General features: G+C 34.9%; 1 protein-coding gene across 1 annotated transcript in view; it reads left to right on the forward strand.

Moving 5' to 3' along the window:
- Positions 1–315: 315 nt before the first annotated feature.
- APOOL (apolipoprotein O like) overlaps positions 316–19,477 on the forward strand; it is a 71,807-nt gene continuing 52,645 nt past the window's right edge. The window contains exon 1 of the mRNA XM_081277119.1: positions 316–416. Coding sequence (XP_081133245.1) covers positions 372–416 — 45 coding nt within the window. The 5' untranslated portion in view covers positions 316–371. The remainder of the gene's footprint in view (positions 417–19,477) is intronic.

Below are 19,477 nucleotides of genomic sequence, written 5' to 3' on the forward strand. Positions count from 1 at the left end.
ATGCTCATGTATGGGAAACATAACATGTTCTTCATATGACTATATAGTTATTTTTAAGGCATTGGAGTTGGATATTAACTTCATGTCTAAAACTCATGTATGCCTGAAAACAAAAATAACGAAAAGTTCTGCATTCAAGGAAACAATTTTCAACTGGGCTATGGAGAAAGGCTTTATTTGGGATCTGGGTGGTCAATTACAAGGATAAAACTTTATCTCTGAAAGACAGGTCACAATCTAATTGCATTAGCTGCCAAAGCGTTGGTCTGAGGGCGGAGAAAGGGCGGGAGCCTGCTAGAAAAGGGCGTAGCGGGGCGGGGTTCTCGCGAGAGAAGTCTAGTTGAACTGCTTTGTCCCTCTGCGTTCTCCGTATGAAAACTGGAGCCGAGAGGGCCCTAGAGATGGCGGTCGTTAGGGTGAGTGAGAATAAACTTGCTTAGTTTCCTTTTACTTTTTCTTCCTTTTTTTCTTTTCTTTTTTTTAGTGCCGGCAACATTCTAGTAACTCTGGAAAGTCTCCTTCTGACTTCCGAAGGTAGTCCGGCAGAAAGCAGCGGGGTGGAGGCGTGGGAGTGAAAGACTTGGTAACATTAACATTTGAAAGTTCAAGACACCTGCCTCTCCAGAGTTTCCGCAGCCCTGGACACAGCACTCTCCTTAGTTCCCAGTGGTTGATTGTTTATACAGCAGCTTGGTACATTCTGGGAGACCTCTGGGTGAAATTGGCCAAGCAACAAGCTGCTTGCAATAAAGAGAAAACAATCCTTGGCAGTTGTCTCAGCGCCCATAGCGTAGTCTCACGACTCTGTAGAGTTTGTTCAAATATTATTTAAGGTTAAAACATAAAACAGTCCAGTACAGAGACGTCCCAGAGTCTGTGCAGAGTGCAAGTTTATACATGGTGTTGTTAATCTCAGTGTTCTATTTTTTTTAATTTTTATTTATTTATTTATTTTTATTGGTTGTTCACAACATTACAAAGCTCTTGACATATCATATTTCATACATTAGATTGAAGTGGGTTATGAACCCCCAATTTTACCCCAAATGCAGATTGCAGAATCACGTCGGTTACACATCCACAATTTTACATAATGCCCTATTAGTAATTGTTGTAATAACAAATCTATTTCTTTTGAGTTTTATAGTGAGAAAAGTGCTTTTACTTAGGAATCCGAGCACAGGAAGTGACGCAGCTGGCTGCAGTTCCCTAAGAAGGTTTCAAATATTTACGTAGCGTATTTCAAGTGTTAAATATTTTTGCTAGACTTGAAGATACAAATACGCATAATTAAGTTCAGCCAACCTGATTTTTAAGTCAGCCTAGTATCCGTCCTGATTTACCATTCTCACTTCATTTCTGCAGTTCTACCACTCATACTTCATCTGAATTATCACAACATCCTCCTAACTGAATTCTACCTCTATTCTGGCTCTTGTGGAATCCATTTTCCCCAGTGCTGCCAGAGTACTTATACCAAAATGCAAATCTGAATATGCTCCTCTGCTAAAAAGTCTTTATGGATACTTCTTTACCAGCCTTGTGGGGTCAAATCACACTCCTTTGTCTAGACTATCTCACCCTGCCTTGACTCTCCAGCTTCATCTCCAGACATTTGGAAAACTTCCTTTTTTCAATATTGAACTACTTGCTTCATCCCTCCATGTCATTTTTATCTCCTCTTTTCTGCTGGCCCTTAAGTGTCCTTTTCCATCCTCATCCAATTACTTTCTACTCATAGGTCATGTATTCATTTGACAGATATTTATGAGCAGCCTCCCTATTTGCTATCCACAAAATGCCTTTTATAAGAGAGTGTCTCTGTTCTCCCCAGCATAGTTTAAATATTTCCTCTCTGTGCTCTCAGAGACTCTCAGCATACTCCTGCCATAGTATTTCTTACACTACAAAAATAGTCTGTTTACCTGTCTTTTCTACTGTCCTAAACTAAAATTTCTTACAATAGTTATAGAATGTTAGTCTTTATATTCTCAATAGCCAGCACAGGTCTGGTTTATATTGCATATTCAAAAGTTATATATGATTTAATAAGTACCTGGCAAAGAGAATAAAAGAGTCTAAGCAGTGGAGATGCAACATAGTACAAATGACTATGATTTCAGAGTAAGGGAAATGCCTTACATCAAGAGAAGTACAAGGTGCTCTTAAGGTTCAAAGGAGAAAAAGTTCACACAGAGTTTGAGTAGAATAAAAAATGGCTTCGTGGAGGAGGTGCAGAGACAGAGGGAATGGTCAGTGGTTATCAGAGCAAATCAGAAAATAGTTCTATTAGTGAAAGTCAGAGAAAGAAAATCTTTTGATTTGATCATTAGTTCATGACCAGGCCCTGTGCTAAAACACTTTATATATTAATTCATTTATTCTCAAGACAACTTTATGTGGTAGATATTTATCTTTTTTTACAGATGAAAAACTAATGTTTAGAGTAGTCAAATGCCCAAAGTCATAATGCTAATAAGAGCTGAAGTGAGATGAAAAGGTATTAGAGTAATAGAGATCCTAGATTGTAGGAAGTTAAAGAAAGGATAAGAGATGGAGAAATGATATTCATTTAGCACCCAATTTGGCTATTTGCTTTACATGTATTTTCAGTTTAATCTATTTGATGGCCCTAAGAAAGGGTCATTAACCCATTTTAAAGATGAAAAACTGATGCTTAGGAAAAGTGCTTGTTGCAGGTCTTATAGCTGAGAAGTGGAAGAGCCAGACCCAAACACAAGGTTTTTTGGCTTCTAAGTGTATATTTAGAGAAGTTTAGTGGTTAAAGGAAGGAAAGAAATTTGGGATGGGGGAGCAAATTCCAGATGAGTCTTTTAGTTAAAAACAGGAGGCTTGTTGCAAATTTGAAGACGAGGACAATGTGCCAAGAGCTAGTGTAGATTAGAAGATAATAACATTAATCACTGCCATTATGTTATTTAACATTTAATATAAGGTATATATTTCACTAATTACATTCCTGTGACTTTCTCATTTATATTTCACAATGGCCCATTGAGTATATACTGTTACTTATCATCTTTAGTTTTTTTTTTTTTTTTTTTTTTGGTAGTTGTAGATGGACAGAATGCCTTTATTTATTTTTATGTGGTGCTAAGGATTGGACCCAGTGCCTCACACATGTTAAGCAAGCTCTCTGCCACTAAGCTACAGCCCTAGCCCCCTTTTTAAGTAAAATAATGGTGTCACATTTGTAAAAAAAAAAAATTAAAAATCTTTTTAGTTATGATTCAATGCCAGAATATACCTTGACATTATCACAAAAGCATGGAACCCAACTCTCTCCAATACATTACCCAACACTTCACTCCCAAATGAAGTGTTGGGCCTTCATTTTCTTCTAGTAGGTGCAGGGTTTCTGGTCTAATGTCCTTGATCCATTTTGAATTAACTTCTGTGCAGGGTGAGAGGTAGGGGTGAAATTTCATTCTTCTACATATGGATTTCTAGTTTTCCCAGCACCATTTGTTATAAAGGTTATCTTTTCTCCAACATATGCTTTTGGAACCTTTGCCTAGTATCAGATAACTGTATTTACATGTCTCTGTGTCCTTTATTGTCTTCATTAGTCTTCATGTCTGTTTTGGTGACAATTCTACACTGATTTTGTTACTGTAGCTCTATAGTGTAATTTGGGGTCTGGTATTATGATTACCCTGCTTGACTTTTTTTTTTTTTTAAGAGAGAGTGAGAGAGGAGAGAGAGAGAGAGAGAGAGAGAGAGAGAGAATTTTTAATATTTATTTTTTAGTTCTCGGCGGACACAACATTTTTGTTGGTATGTGGTGCTGAGGATCGAACCCGGGCCGCACGCATGCCAGGCAAGCGCGCTACCGCTTGAGCCACATCCCCAGCCCTACCCTGCTTGACTTTTTAAAAAATATTTTTAGTTATAGATGCACACAATGCTTTTATTTTATTTATTTATTTATTTTTATATGGTGCTGAGGATCAAACCCAGTGCCTCACATAAGCTAGGAAAGTGCTCCACCACTGAACCACAACCCAGCCTTGCTGCTTCACTTTTCTCACTAAGGATTGCATTGGCTATTCTGGTTCTCTTACTTATCCACATGAATTTCATAATTGCCTTTTCTAGTTCTTTGAAGAATGTCCTTGGAATATTGATGAGAATTGCATTGAATCTGCATAGTGCTTTTGATAATATGACCATTTTGATAATATTGATTCTGCCTATCTAAGAACATGGGAGGTCTATCCACCTTGTAAGGTCTCCTTCAATTGCTTTCTTTAAAGTTCTATAGATTTAATTGTAGAGGTTCTTCACATCTTTTGTTAGATTGATTCCCAAGTAATTTATTTTTTGAGGTATTGTAAATGGGATAGTTTTCCTAATTTTTCTTTCAGCAGATTCATCATTGGAAAACAAGAACACAATTGATTTATGGGTGTTGATTTTATATCCTACTTTGGAGAATTTATTTATGAGCTCTAGAAGTCTTTTGGTGGAGTTTTTTTGGATCTTCTAAATTGAGAATCATGTCATCAGCAAACAGATTATTTGAGCTCTTTTCCTATTTTTATACCTTTAATTTCTTTCTTTTGCCTGATTCCTCCAGCTAGAGTTTCAAAGAATATGTTGAGTAGGAGTGATGGAAGTGGGAATCCTTGTCTTGTTCCTTTCTTTAGAAGAAATAATTTTGTTTTTTGTCCACTCAGTATAAAGTTAGCCTTGAATTTGTTACATATAGCTTTTAATATGTTGATGTAAGTTACTTCTATCCCTAGTTTTTCTATTGTTGTGTAATTATGAATGGGTACTATAATTTTTCTAATATTTTTATGTATCTATTGAGGTAATCATGTGATTCTTTTCCTAAAGTTAGTTATGTGGTGAATTTCATTTGATTTCTGCATGTTGAACCCAACTTGCATCCCTAAAATGAAAAACACTTTATCCTGATGCACTTTTTAATGTGCTTTTGAATGCTGTTTGCCAATATTTTAACAGGTATGGAAACTAAAACTTAAAATGGTTAAGTAACTTCCTTAGTAGTAAGTGGTAGAAATAGATCTGAAGTAGTACGATCTAAATCTAGAAGCTGCACTCAACCTTATTTCATAAAGAGGTGGTAAAATTGAAAGGACAAATGGAGGGATTACCCCTGGCCAAAAGGAACCTTGGCTTTGTAGGCCAGGATAGGTAGATCAAAGGTGAAGAACATAACAGAAAGATTTAAAAGAACAGAGAAGGGAAATGGGAGACCTCATATTGGATGTCTGTGTCTTCCCAGTGTAAGTTCATCTAAGAGAGGAAAAGTAGAATGTGTCTTTAGGAGTTCAAGAATGGAAAAGGCATGGATATGGCATTATAGGCAATTTATTAAGGCATCAGTAGACATCAAATAAAATACTTGCATAGAAGTGAGGGCCTAGCTGATGTTATCTTTACTGTTGTGACTTTCTCCAGAACTACACAATCCCAAAAAAGCAAAAGGAGAAAATGGGTATGCACAAATGCTGAGTGTTGGCAAGGTAGGAGTAATAAATGACCTGGGGAATTTATCCAAATTGTTGTCCAGACTGAATAAAGATACAAATGAAAAAGGATCAAAATGATGGCCTAGAGTACTAGGAGATTGTCAGACATAGCGAGAAAGATGAACAAGCTCCAAGAACAAGGGATATTCAAATGGCATTTAATTTTAGTGGGAAATTTTCAAGTACTGAAGATCTTGGAAATGAAAGCATATCTAAATTGTAGGGTAAGGTGCTACCAGTGGTGCATGCCTGTAATCTCAGTGGCTTGGGAGGCTGAAGCAGGAGGGTCATGAGTTCAAAGCCAGCCTCAGCAATGAGAGGTGCTAAGCAACTCAGTGAGACCATGTCTCTAAATAAATTACAAAATAGGGCTGGGGATGTGGTTCAGTGGTTGAGTGCCCCTGAGTTCAATCTCCTGTACCAAAACAAAAAAGAAAAGAAAAGAAATGGCTAAGATTTGTTCAGCTTTTGGGGTTGAAGAAGCTTAAGGAAGCATCTGTGATCCAAACTTCAACTTATAGTTGGACATCAGCAAGATGGCAGAATATGACTCTCTAGTGTTTATCTTTCCACAGATATATCAATTCAAACAATTGTCCATGTATGAAAGTAACTTCATAAGTGCTTTGGAAACAAGGTGAATTAATACAAATTTAAGAGGGTGGAAGGTCAGTTTTATAACACCTACACAATCCCTTCTCCAACTCGAGGCAATATGAAGAGAGAGATACCCTCTGCTTGTGCTATAGTGTGGATCCTAAATGTCCTCTAAAAGCCCATGTGCTTTGTTTCTAACCTGTGGTGCTACTGAAAGGTGGTTAAACTTTTAGGAGATGGGCCAAGATGGGCCAAGTAGGTCATGTGTGGTGTACCCTTGAAGGATATATTGGGACCTTGGCCCCTTTCTTTTGTCTTTATGGCTGTTATGAGGTGACAGACTTTCTTTTCCACAAGCTCTAGCCATGATATACTTGGCTACCATAGACCCAAAGCAACAGGACCAAGCAAACTTAGACTAAAACCTCTGAAACTGTCTATCATCTTTTTTTTTATTCATTCAAATTGAAGTCTTTCTCATTCTTGGTATGCTGTGTAGTTTTCAGTTAATACTTGCAAGTTTCGGGTATTGTGTTATAGAGCTCTGTATCTTATTCAACACTTCTGATTCCTGGTAAAGAAAAGAACAGTAGTGCCTTGTTAATTCCAGCAGTTTATAAGTCAAAGGTTCCTTCCATCCTCTATTGACATACCTGAACAAGGTTGGAGTTTAGGAGGCTTACTGGCAGGCCTCTGATCTTACTATCCTGGCTTGGAGGGGTAGGGGTATTTCCTTACTGCTCCCCTCATGGCTTCCATTAATAACACAAGGCTGGGTGGGAGGCTTTTTGCCACCAATAGTGGTGAAAATTTTGACTATCCACTAAGTCTTCTCTGGTACCCTAGTGGGGAGTTGGAAGAATGCTTCATTACCACTAAGAGTTCATAGATGCCCAGGCCCCCTATATGGTTTATACTGACATATTGTGGGACAGGACTCATTACTGCCTTGTAGAGATAAAAGTCTCAAATTCTCTAAATTCTCTAATGTGAATCTAGATTCATGGGGAGTGTTAGAATACCTTGTTTCAGTCTTCCCAGGATGGATATCTCTGCTTTCCACTCAACCTTTGCTTGTGGAGATGACTGTATGGTTTCAATTTTATTTGTTGTATCTGGCTATAGTAGAGTTGAAGTTTTCAGTCTTGCTAGGGTGCTTCTTTCCTGGTCTTTTGGCTACAAATAATAGATTTTTTCTTGGGTATTTGTGAACACTGATTGCCATTTCAATGTTACTGGCTTCTCCAGCACCCAGCCCAAGATATATGAGGCAAATAGAAACCCAGGGACCTTTTAGCAACCAGGGAAGCCAAGGCAGGAGGATTGTAAATTCAAGGTCAGCCTCAGCAACTTAATGAGACCCTGTCACAAAAAATAAAAGGGTTGGGGATATGGCTTAGTGGTTAAGCACCCCTGGCTTCAATCCCTGGCACCACAAAAAAAAAAAAAAAGAAAGAAAACCCTAGGACTTCACCACATCATTCCTCAGATATCGAGGTCCCTTTCTGGTCCATCTTCTTTTCTCCAATTTTCAGTGCCTATATAAATTTGTTTTCTCTCTAATGTTCTGGATTTTGAGCTATAATGAATGGGAAGAATTGGAAAAATATATTGACTGCATATTTTCAGAAGTAGAAATCCTCCATCATGTCTGTCTTTTTTTTTAATAATTATTCTGTTTATTTGGAAGCAAGGACAGTTTTCCACTACAGTCTGTTTATCATATAATATAACTGTTAAAGGGTAAAAAGGAAGATCTCTATTTCTGGAGTTTTTTTTAAATCCTGAATTTCTTCTCAATCTATAATGAACCAAACACAAGATCAACACTTCTTATTGGAACTATTTTACTTATTTGAGGTTTTTTTTTCAGATCCTGAATTTCTTCTAAATCTACAATGAAATAGCCATGGGATTTGGAACATTGCTTCTGAGATAAACCCATTTGCCAATGAGAAAATCCAGTTCCAACTGGGGAAATTTAATGAGTCCCAGCCTTTTCAATTTAACATTATACCTACCTTGTAGAAAAATAAATCCAAGTATCTATCTGGTTTGAAGGAAAAGAGTTATTTATGACTTTATAAAAATGGAACTATGTAATGTAAAATTCCAAAAAAGTCAAATGGTGCTACATAAGACATTTTTGTTTCTTTTTCTTAGGAGAAAGAAGTTATATGGAAACTCCCATGTTTTCTTCTACTCCTCTATGTATAAAGTTGAAGGCAGATCATGTTATAGGGTACATCACACCTTCTTAACTAAAAGAACTACTCATGCTACTTTTCTTTCAGCTTTGGCCACATAGAAAACATTATATCCTATATGACTCCACAAAACAGAATGAATAAAACTGTAACACAGCAGTCTCTCATTTATGGAGGTGAATAGGGTTGCATCACTGGACTCAAACTGGATTGTTTGCTTTTTACCATTCTTTCAACTAAATGTAAGCATGCATTTAGCTGCTATAAAATCTGGTGCTTCCGCAGAAGAATGAAAAAATTTAAAATAGTAAATGTTCCAAGGCTTGAAAAAAATCAAAAACAGTCTCTTTCTCTAGAACAATCCCTCCTTTCATCCAAACGTGGATTTACACATGTAAAAATATGCATTTGTACAGGATATTCTTAGGTATATCATATATGAAATCAATCTTGTTTCTTGTCTTTATGCTTTTTATCACATCAAAGGCTTAACTGCAAAACTGGATCTTTGTTTCTGTCCAGTAAATCTATGTCACAAGATGAACCATTCTAACATTTCTTTCTTTTCAAATTACAACAAATATTTGGAATTTACTGCTGCTGTCTCAAATGTGTTTATCATAAATAGTGGCTAAAACTGGAAGACTTTATTTAAAAAAAAAACCCTTGAAGTCATCTATATTTGTCAGTTATTAGTCTTCTTGTTTGGAGCAAAAGGCAAAGAATTAAAAAAATATCATGATTTAATCATCTATTTCAAGTTAAACAGCCTTCAGCTTATAAAATAATTATTGATAATGAAGTAATAATTCTTGATAATTCCAACAGAAGACTCATATCAGTTTCTTTTTTCTTCCTGGAGAAGTCAGCAGGATAACTGCATCCTAAGGGCTGATTTCTGTGTTAAATCTGAAAGGGGGAACAAAAGAAAAGTAGTCTTTTCCATTCCAAATCATTGAGGAAATGTATGTAAATGTGTCCATATTTCAGTAGGGAAGGTGGCCAGATAAAAGAAGCAGGACTAATCTCTATAGAAGATAACAGAAATACCTGCCATGTCCCGAGTCCATAATTTTGTTTTGAGGTGAATATAAAAGCACTTAAATATCAGGAAAGTGTTTGATGTCCTGTGTGATAAGTATTCTTGACTGGTCCAGTAGAGCAATTGGCTTACTGCCTGCCCTGGCCCCCACCCAAGGTCCAAATGGCCAGATGGCCAAGGAGCTCCTCACTCTGCCATCTTCACTTCTCACATCTCCCCTCCATCATGTCTTTTTAGCATCCTTTTCTTGTAATATTTGTCTGAGTCCCACCCTAGAGGGTTATGTAATCCTTGAGAGTAGGAGCAACCTTTTTTAATATTTATATCCCACATGCCTAAATACATCACCTGCCTAGAGCAAAATGTTTAGGAAGTATTTGTTGAATATGTTTAAATCTTGAGGGCTGATGATATAACTCAGTTGGTAGAGTGCCTGCCTCACATGCACAAGGCCCTGGGGTCAATCCCTAGCACCACACACACAAAAAAATCTTGAATTATTCTGTGCTTTTGTAGATTGACTCACTCATATTCTTTGTAGGTAAATTTTTCCAGTTGTTTGGAAAAAAAATTGGGGGGGGGGTACTAGGGATTGAACTCAGGAATGGGCACTCGACCATTGAGCCACATCCCCAGCCCTATTTTGTATTTTATTTAGAGACAGGGTCTTGCTGAGTTGCTTAGTGCCTTGCTTTTGCTGAGGCTGGCTTTGAACTTGTGATCCTCCTGCCTCAACCTACCAAGCCACTGGGATTACAGGTGTGCACCACTTCACTGGCCCCTGGAAAACCTGAAAATGGGGCTACACTCTATCTCTGCCCTGCAGGTAGAATAGATCAATTCGTTCTTTGTGTCACCACAGTACATATCTCTTTTATGCTGCTTAGAACTATATATTACATGTATTTTTATGTTTTTCTTGCTGAGTAAACTGAGATGTTCCTTAGAAACATAGACCATGTTTCATTCACTTTTGTAACTCAGACTTTGGAAATATAGTATATAGTAGACACTAATATTTGTTGAATGAATGAGTGCATTCTGTGATGCCAGTATAAACAACTATAGAATTTATATTTGAATATTTGTATTTAAATGTATTTAGAAGGAAAGTTTACTGTAATTACAGATTTTAAAATATATTAATTTCTAAAACCAGGATAATATTAAAGTGTAATATACCTATTTTTTTCAAAATTCCATTTGAATACTTTACTTTTTTAAATGGCTTTTGCTAGTGTTTTAAAATTTGAGCATTTATTTCATATTAATCAATAATGTATTTGTAGTAAGAAACATTAAAGCAAATAATTACAATTTTCTAAAAATAATGAAATACATCAAATCACAGATGTAAGAAGCAAAGAGAAAACCACCTAGAATATACTACACCCATCACACCCACACACCCACACACACACACATCCTATTCCACTCTACACATTGTGTTCAAACTGATGGAAAAAAAAATAAGTCTAGAAAACATCCACAAGAAAAAGATGCATTACATAAAGGGGTGCAGAAATGAAAATTACAGCATGCTTTCAGAAACACAAGTCAGAAAATGTATCTAAAGGAGAGTATTCTTTGTAATTGTGCTGTAACTAAGGGTTGTTAAATTGTACTTCTTTTTAAAAAATTTTTAGATGTATGGAACTTTATTTTATTCATTTAGTTATATGTGGTGCTGAGAATCAAACCCAGTGCCTCACACATGCTAGGTTAGCACTCTACCACTGAACACAGCATCAGCCCCAAATTGTACTTCTTACTTGCTTTTCTTTTGAACAATTGAGGTATGTTTTAAAACAAAAATAAACTCCAATACCAAAATCTCCACTTATGCTAGTAGAGGAAATATTTGACTATGATCTATAGTGTATTTTATATAATAGTTACACTAATGTTTGGCTTCAAATAGTGGCATACAGTTACTTCTTTAGGATTTTATCTTTGATATTATTTTAAGATAAGTGTTTGATTTATCCTGAATTGGCTATCTCTGGTATTCATTTATATGCAAGAATTCTTTATTGTATTAAGACTGAATTATCTAAAGATTCTAGCTCTGTGAAAGGCTTCTTCTGTTCAATAATTTAATGATACTGGTTAAATAACAAGTACAGTAAGGATGCAAACATATTTTACAATATAACTTTTGCTCTAAGGAAACAAAGTTTTGTTTCTAAAGAGGATATAAACTTATGAAAGGGATGATGTTTTAAAATCATGTCCATTTTAATACTATAATATATACCAAAAAACTTAGCAATTCGAGTGAGAAGAGATGTATGTATTATAAAACAGTAAGGCCTCATAAACCTTGAATTCTGACATTTAAATTATCAGTATTGAAGTAGTTAGCTTGTCAGATATGGCTTGGGGTTGAACATTGTTATGATATATTCCAGGAATTTAAGGCTGTTAGGCTGGCTAAATCAGAAAGGTTAATTTGGGTTTACTGATAGAAGCTGAGATTGAATTAGAAAAGGTAAGATTATAGAGTGCTAATATAAATTTGAATTTAACTTCAGGGCAATGGGAAACCCTTGAAACAAATCCAAAATAATACAGTGAACACTTAAAACACAGTTGAAACTTCCTTTGTACCCCTCTAACCATGACTATTCCTCTTGCTTCCTGAACTACTGCATAACTACTTTCCTGACGTTGGTATTGAACATTGCCATACATGTATATAGGCTTTTACCATATGTATACATATTCTAAATTTTATATACTACTTTTTTGTGTGCTTTTATGTAAGTTTTATTTATGCTGCATATATTCTTCTGCTACTTATTATCAGCATTGTTCATGATTTTCATTCGTGTCTACATGTATAGCTCTTGTTTATTTATTTTCACTGCTGCTAGGTATCCCATTTTAAAAATATGCTACATTTATTTTTCTATTAATGGATATTATGATCACTTTCCCCATCATTTTCTCTATTATTTTTTTTTAATTTTCCCCATCATTTTTCTGTTATAAATAATGCTGTTGTGAATGATCATATACATGTCTTCTTGGACTCCTGTGAGAGTTTCCCTACTTTACAATAATATAATGGCTACAGACTTTGGGCACATTACTTAACATGTCTAAACTTCAGCTTTATCTGAATAATTAAAATAGATGAATACTTTTTTCCAGGATTTTAAATTAGAATGTACTAAATAGGTAATACAAATGTATATAGCACTGTGTTATTGCTATTCAATAATTGCTAGCTGTTGTTGTTATTCTTTTGTAGAAGAATCATCATATTCCCAGCACCTCTGGTATTTCAGTATAACTAATCTACAGATCTCAGTTTAAGCCTCACATCCTTCATGCCAGTAGACTGAAAACCTATTTCTCATAATAATGACCATCAGTAATCTCAAGCAAATAGAATAGAAATTTGTTGCATATTATTATAAATTTGTATTAAATATTTATTCACAGCCTTATTTCTTTCTAAAATTATTCTAATTTCATTCAGACACTGAGTAGTTTTTTATGATATTTTTCATGACAGAAATTATCTTTAAATTGTGGCATATACTGTATTTATTTGGTTTTCATACTCCTTATGTATAAAATGTTATCCTTTCTCTCTGTCATTTAAGCACTAAGCTAGAAATTTGAATGCAGGTGTTACTGCAGAAATGGTTTACTCAAAAACTATTCTGTGAAGCATAAAATAGTCTTCATGGCTTAAGAACATTTTCCTTAAGAATAATCCAAATTGAAATAGGTAAAATTCTAGTAGAGTATGAATGAGAGTCCCATTTTCTTTGATCTTTGCACAAAAGCCTAACTGATAACAGTGTAAATTAAGGCTTAATATAGTCTCAAAGAATTGAGATGCTAAAAGGCTTTACAGTTTGGTGACAATTTCACTCCTATAGCTTTTCTATAGGTTGTGTTTGATGTCAGCATTTCAGTTCTCTGAAGTAGACTGTTTGAAATACTGATGTGAAAGGCCCAAATTGTACAGGTACATTTCTGTAATTTGATTATTATAGTTTGATTATTTGTTCTTCTGTACCACTGTTTCTTCTAAGAGTTTTGCAAGAAAATATAGGTGTGTTTTTTTTTTAAAAAAAATATCTTCTTTCAACAGAGTATCAGCTTTTCCTGTACCAGTATAATAAATAATACTGTGGCTGAAAGACTCAGCTGTTCCTGTAGATTTAATGATAGTTTATTTTCTTAGAGATGATTCACCTACTCATAATTTATTATAGAGGTCCTGGGTTAGTGACTCATTGGTGATTACTCTAAAACAGGGCAGCCTTTGTAGGACTTTTATGTTGCTGTCAAGAAATAGCTCTTAGGCTATATCTCCAAAGTGAAGCAATAATACCTTTTCCTATTTCCAATTTCAGCCAGAAAAAAAAAAAATACAGTAGTATCTCTTTTAAAACAGAAGATGTGCTTAGTCGCATTTGGTATTACCAGAAACTTTATTATCCTTGGAAAATAGTCTTGGAGACAGAGTAGTGCACCCTGGATGTCAGAAAAGAGGATAAATATGGGTTTTCATGTGGAAGAGAAGCTGGACCTTCTCTGTATGACCCAAAGTTGTGTAACTAGAACAGTGAAAATTATATGGACATTTTTCCAGTCATTCTACTGAAGAACTTTTTCATAGAGATATTAAAAAAGGGGGTGATGATCTATTGATACAGCTTCCTGGTACTGAAAAAGGTCACAGACTGTTAGCATATTTTGGAAAGGATTTTAGCATCAGATGATCTTTAAGGTTCCATTGCATTCAGAGATTGAAAGTCTCATACTAAGAAGGTGATATGTCTCATATACAACACTTTTAAAACCAGTCTCTCTCGACATCTGTTGTAAAATTTAACAATTGTTATTCAAGAGCAATTCGTGATCTTTCAGAAAAATTTTTGTTCCCCCTATCCTCACTTGATACTCAGAAAAGTCTAAAAACATCATTAATTGTATAGTTATGCCCATATATAGTTTGTTACAGTCCTCCCTCTTCTGCTGATAAAGCAGCTATTAGGAAAAAGAAAGAAAAAGTACAGGTAAAATAAGGATTAAAAAACTATTTAGGGGCTGGTGTTGTAGCTCAGTGATATAGCACTTGCCTCGCAAGTGTGAGGCACTGGATTCAATCTTAGCACCACATAAAAACAAATAAAGGTATTCAGTCCATATACAACTAAAAAGATTTTTAAAAAAAACAATTTGGAACAATTGGTTGTGGGAAAAATTAAATGATGGGAGAAAGAAGAAAGTACAAAAAGTGGGAGGAAGATGTAAGAAGGAAGAACAAAAAAAAGTAATTAATAATAGGTAAGCTGACTTTCCTTTAGCAAGGATGGCAGACTACAAATTTCCTCTGTCCCTAACCCAAATCCAGTGATCCATAGTTTATAAATAGCTCTGGGGTGATGATACCTTGTAAGTAGCTCATCTAATACAAGTTCCACACTGGAATGGAAACTTCTTTTTATACATTTTCACCTCCCTCCACTACTGGATATTTTGGACTCCACAAAAATAAGGCCTTTTAAAAAATGACTTAAGCTATCATGGTATAAATCAATAATTTTCCCTAGGAAATTCATTAATCAAAGTATTATTGGCCATTCTTATTAAATGTACATCAATTTAGATCTAAGGTAGTATTTTTAAGTGTATATTTAATACAGCATAATAATAACCATGTTGATTTCACCAAGAGATTTTGTCATTTCATATATAAAGTAGAATGCTGTTTTCAGTTGAAAGAATCAGGCAGGCTTGTTGGCCACTTAGAAGTGGTCTTCAGAAAGTTGAAATTTGGGCAAGGAATATTCTGAAACTACTTTAAACCCTATAGTTTATCTGGGCACAGTGGTGCATGCCTGTAATCCCAACAGCTTGGGAGACTGAGGCAGGAGAATCATAGGTTCAAAGCCAGTCTCAGCAACTTGGCAAGGCCATGAGCAACTTAGTGAGACCATATCTCAAAATAAAATATAAAAAATGGCTGGGGATGTGGCTCAGTGGTTAAGTGCCCCTGGGTTCAATCCCTGGTACTACTACTACTACTACTGATGAGGATGATAATAACAACAACAACAATAAATAAATAAAATAAAATTTAAAAAATAGTTTTGTATATGATCACTAAGAGCCTGTGATCATATGCAAAACTCTCAGTGTAAGTACATTTTGGGAGAAGATAGTTCATAGTTTTTATTAGATTTTCAAAAAGGTTAAATCACTGAATTAGTTTTAGAATTTTAGATTAACCTTAGGACACTTAGCTGTTTGCCTCCATGAATGCTTGGCACATAGGCATTTAATAAATGTTACATAAAGAAAGTTACTAGAGGGCTGAGGCTATAGCTCAGTGGTAGAGCCCCCTCGCACATGTGAAGCACTGAGTTCAGTCCTCAGCACCACATAAAAATAAAGATATTGTGTCCATCTACAACTAAAAAAATATTTTTAAAAAAGAAACTTACTAGGCTCTATTTATACTGTCATTTAACAGAGATTATTTAATCACTTTGTTTGAGATCCTTAGACCTCCAAAGTCCTTTGGATATGAAGAGATAAAAGACTGCTTCTACATTTTAGTGGCAAATAGGTTGCATATATTAAAGTATATATGTTTGTATATATTTATAAATTCATGTATATTTGTGTAATATATATATATATATATATATATATATATATATATATATTTAAATACCAGATTAGCACATCACACAAAGAATATTAATATGACTTCAGAGTTGGCTTTGAGTGATATAGTGGAATGTAAACTAGACTTTCAGTAAAGGGCAGGACTTAGGTAAATGTGCTACTATCTACTATGTGACACGTATTGTTAGATACAGGATTGGGGGGTTGTTTTATTAGGGAAAATTAAATTTGAGTGAAGGCACTGAACAAATAATATATTTGAAACATTTAGGTTCTAAGAAAACTAATTTGGCTAGAGTCAGAGGGTATAGGGAAGGTAGTGGAAGAACAAAGGACTATTTTAGAAAGATCAATTCAACTTCCCTGTGTAGTTTCTTTAATCCTATTTTATTTTTTTTTAGAGAGACACAGAGAGAGATAATTTTTTAATTATTTATTTTTTTTCCAGCGGACATAACATCTTTATTTGTATGAGGTGCTAAGGATCGAACCCAGTGCCCCGCACATGCCAGGCGAGCACGCTACCGATTGAGCCACATCCCCAGCCCTTTAATCCTATTTAAAAAATTCATAATATTTAAATTTTTCACCGAAGACAGCTTGAAAAATCATCTTATTCGAGTTTTACTATATTTTCAAGTAAATAGAATACTTTTAATATTCCTCTCCTACAACTCCACAAGGTAAATATTTTTTTCCTGTATATAATGCACAGATGTATAAAAGTGTGTGTTATATATGGGGAAAAATGGGGGGGGGGCATTAGGTGTTTTTTTAAGGCGTCCAGTTACTGATTTTGACAGTATTTTTTGTCTCACCCTGATTACTATAAACTGATTGCAGTTGAATTACACAAACCTATTGTGTCATTTCTGGATGATTTTTAGATGTTTATTTGTGTAACTCTACTCCCTACATGTATTTTTATTTTAATTTTTCTTCTTGTATTTTTATTTATCTAAAATATATTTTTGACATTTTTTAGGTGTTAGTAATAATTATGTCACAATTTTAATTGCAAAATAATTTCCTTCATAGAACTTAATTAATATACTTGGTGCCTGAAATAGTTTACCATTAATCATCTATAATTTCATAATACAGCCACAGTGAGCTGCACAGTTATTTGTTCAACTTAATTTTGGCCTTTTAAGTACAAGAGCTTTACATTTGAGGAAAATTGCATTTGAAGAGTACCTTCTAATTTCCATCCATCTTTGAACCAGAACTGAAGACATGAATATATATTGGACCCAAAAGGATGTTGAACCCAGCAAAAAACCTTAAAAAATGTTGTCTTAAAAAGGTTGGTAGTGGGGCTGGGGATATGGCTCAAGTAGTAGCACGCTTGCCTGGCATGCGTGAGGCACTGGGTTCGATCCTCAGCACCACATAAAAATAAAATAAAGATATTGTGTCCACCTAAAGCTAAAAATAAATACTATTTTAAAAAGTTTGGTAGTGTCATTTGCTTTTGTCCCATGAATGTGAAATTATATATATATATATATATATATATATATATATATATATATATATATATATATATACACACACAACTTTTTGGCTTTGTGGGCAGTGCGATGTGCTCAGTTAATAAGAGGCAGCATTTTTACAAGAATTTTCTGTCCTTCCAAGGTCTTTTTTTAAACAAAGATGTCAGTTCTGGACTAGGGAAGCTGTGAATGAATTCATAATTTGGCATTTTTCATGTCAAATAAGCCAACAAATGATTTCTCTGATAATTTTTTGTAGACTTTAGGTGACCATTGGTAAATTAAAATAATTCGTATTTCCTAATCCTGTGTTTTGTACTGTATCAATAAACATCAGATGAGAGATCTCTGTTTGAGATATAAGCCTATAGGATATTATAACATGATGCATACACAGAAGAGTAATCTTTGAAATGTAAGGGTTGAGAAATAAGACCACATGTATAGATTGAGATAAATGACAGAACCCAAAAAGTACAAAATGGTTTTAATCAGTGTGTTTAATCATTTTCTTAAGCTAGGGTAGTGATCTATCTGATTGACAAGGTTTATCTTGACTTGACAGTAGAAATTATACTTTGATGGAATTAGATGAGACTGGAGTTGTGGCCTTGGGCCAGGAGACTGAGGATGAAGTAGTGGTGATGATAGTAACAACAAGTATATATTGAGCTATTTCTCTGTGTTAGTTGCTATGAGATAGGTGATATTACACATGTGGAAATTGATCATCCATCTGATCACTTGCTCAAAGCGATATCACAAATAGTAGAGATAGAATTTGAATCAAGGTCTATCTAACTTTAAAATCTGTCTTTTTTTCACTACTTTACCAAGGAGATGGTAAAGGCCTGGTTTAGGTTGATGGTCCTGAAAGCACCTTGTGACTACCTATATCATAGCACTTATCACTCCGGTGTTTTTTGTTATGTACCTATCTGTCCTATTAGAATATGAATCTGAGAACATGAATCATATCTTAATCATCTTTATAATGCCAGAACCTAATATAATAACCAGGTACTTTATAAAGTTTGTGGAATGAAAGAATAGAAAGTCAGTAGCCAGGTTTGATGGCACATGTCTGTAATCACAGGTGCTCGGGAGGCTGAGACAGGAGGATCATGAGTTCAAAGCCAACCTCAGCAACAGTGAGGTGCTAAGTAATTCAGAGAGACCCTGACTCTAAATAAAATACCAAAAAAGGGCTGGGATGTAGCTCAGTGGCCATATGCCCCTAAGTTCAAACTCCAGTATCCCTCTCCCCAAAAAAGAAAGTAAGGAGTACTGTACTCCTTTTATATAGTATGTTAACTCACACTACAGTGATGCAACCACATAAATAGTTATAGCAGCTCAATTCACAATAGCCAAGCTAGGTGCCCTTCAACAAATGATTGGATAAAGAAAATGTGGTATATATACACAATGGAATATTACTCAACCATAAAGAACAATGAGATTATGGCATTTGCCAGTAAATGGATGGATCTAGAGACTGTCATGGTAAGTGAAATAAGCCAGTCCCAAAAAACCAAAGGCCAAATGTTCTCTCTGATATGTGGATGCTAAACTATAACAAGGGAGGGTAGGTAGGTTAAGTCTACAAATTCATGGGATTAGACAAAGGGGAATGAAGGGAAGGGAGTGGAAATGGGATTAGGAAAAATGGTAGATCGAATTGGACATAACTTTCCTATGCTTATATGTGGATACACAACCAGTCTAACTCCACTTCATGTACAATTAAAAGAATGGGATCAAAATTGGAATAGGTTGCACTCCATGAAGGTATAATATGTCAAAGTATACCCTACTGTCATGTATATCTAAAATCAATAAACAAAAACAAAATATGATTATACATATACCGAATGGAAATACCTATTTGTGTTCACCATGTAAAGGAATGTTTACAACGGCATTTTGTGCAAACTGAAAACAATTCGAATG

The sequence above is a fragment of the Spermophilus citellus genome, assembly GCF_964194105.1.
Source record: "Spermophilus citellus genome assembly, chromosome: X".
NCBI lineage: Eukaryota > Metazoa > Chordata > Mammalia > Rodentia > Sciuridae > Spermophilus > Spermophilus citellus.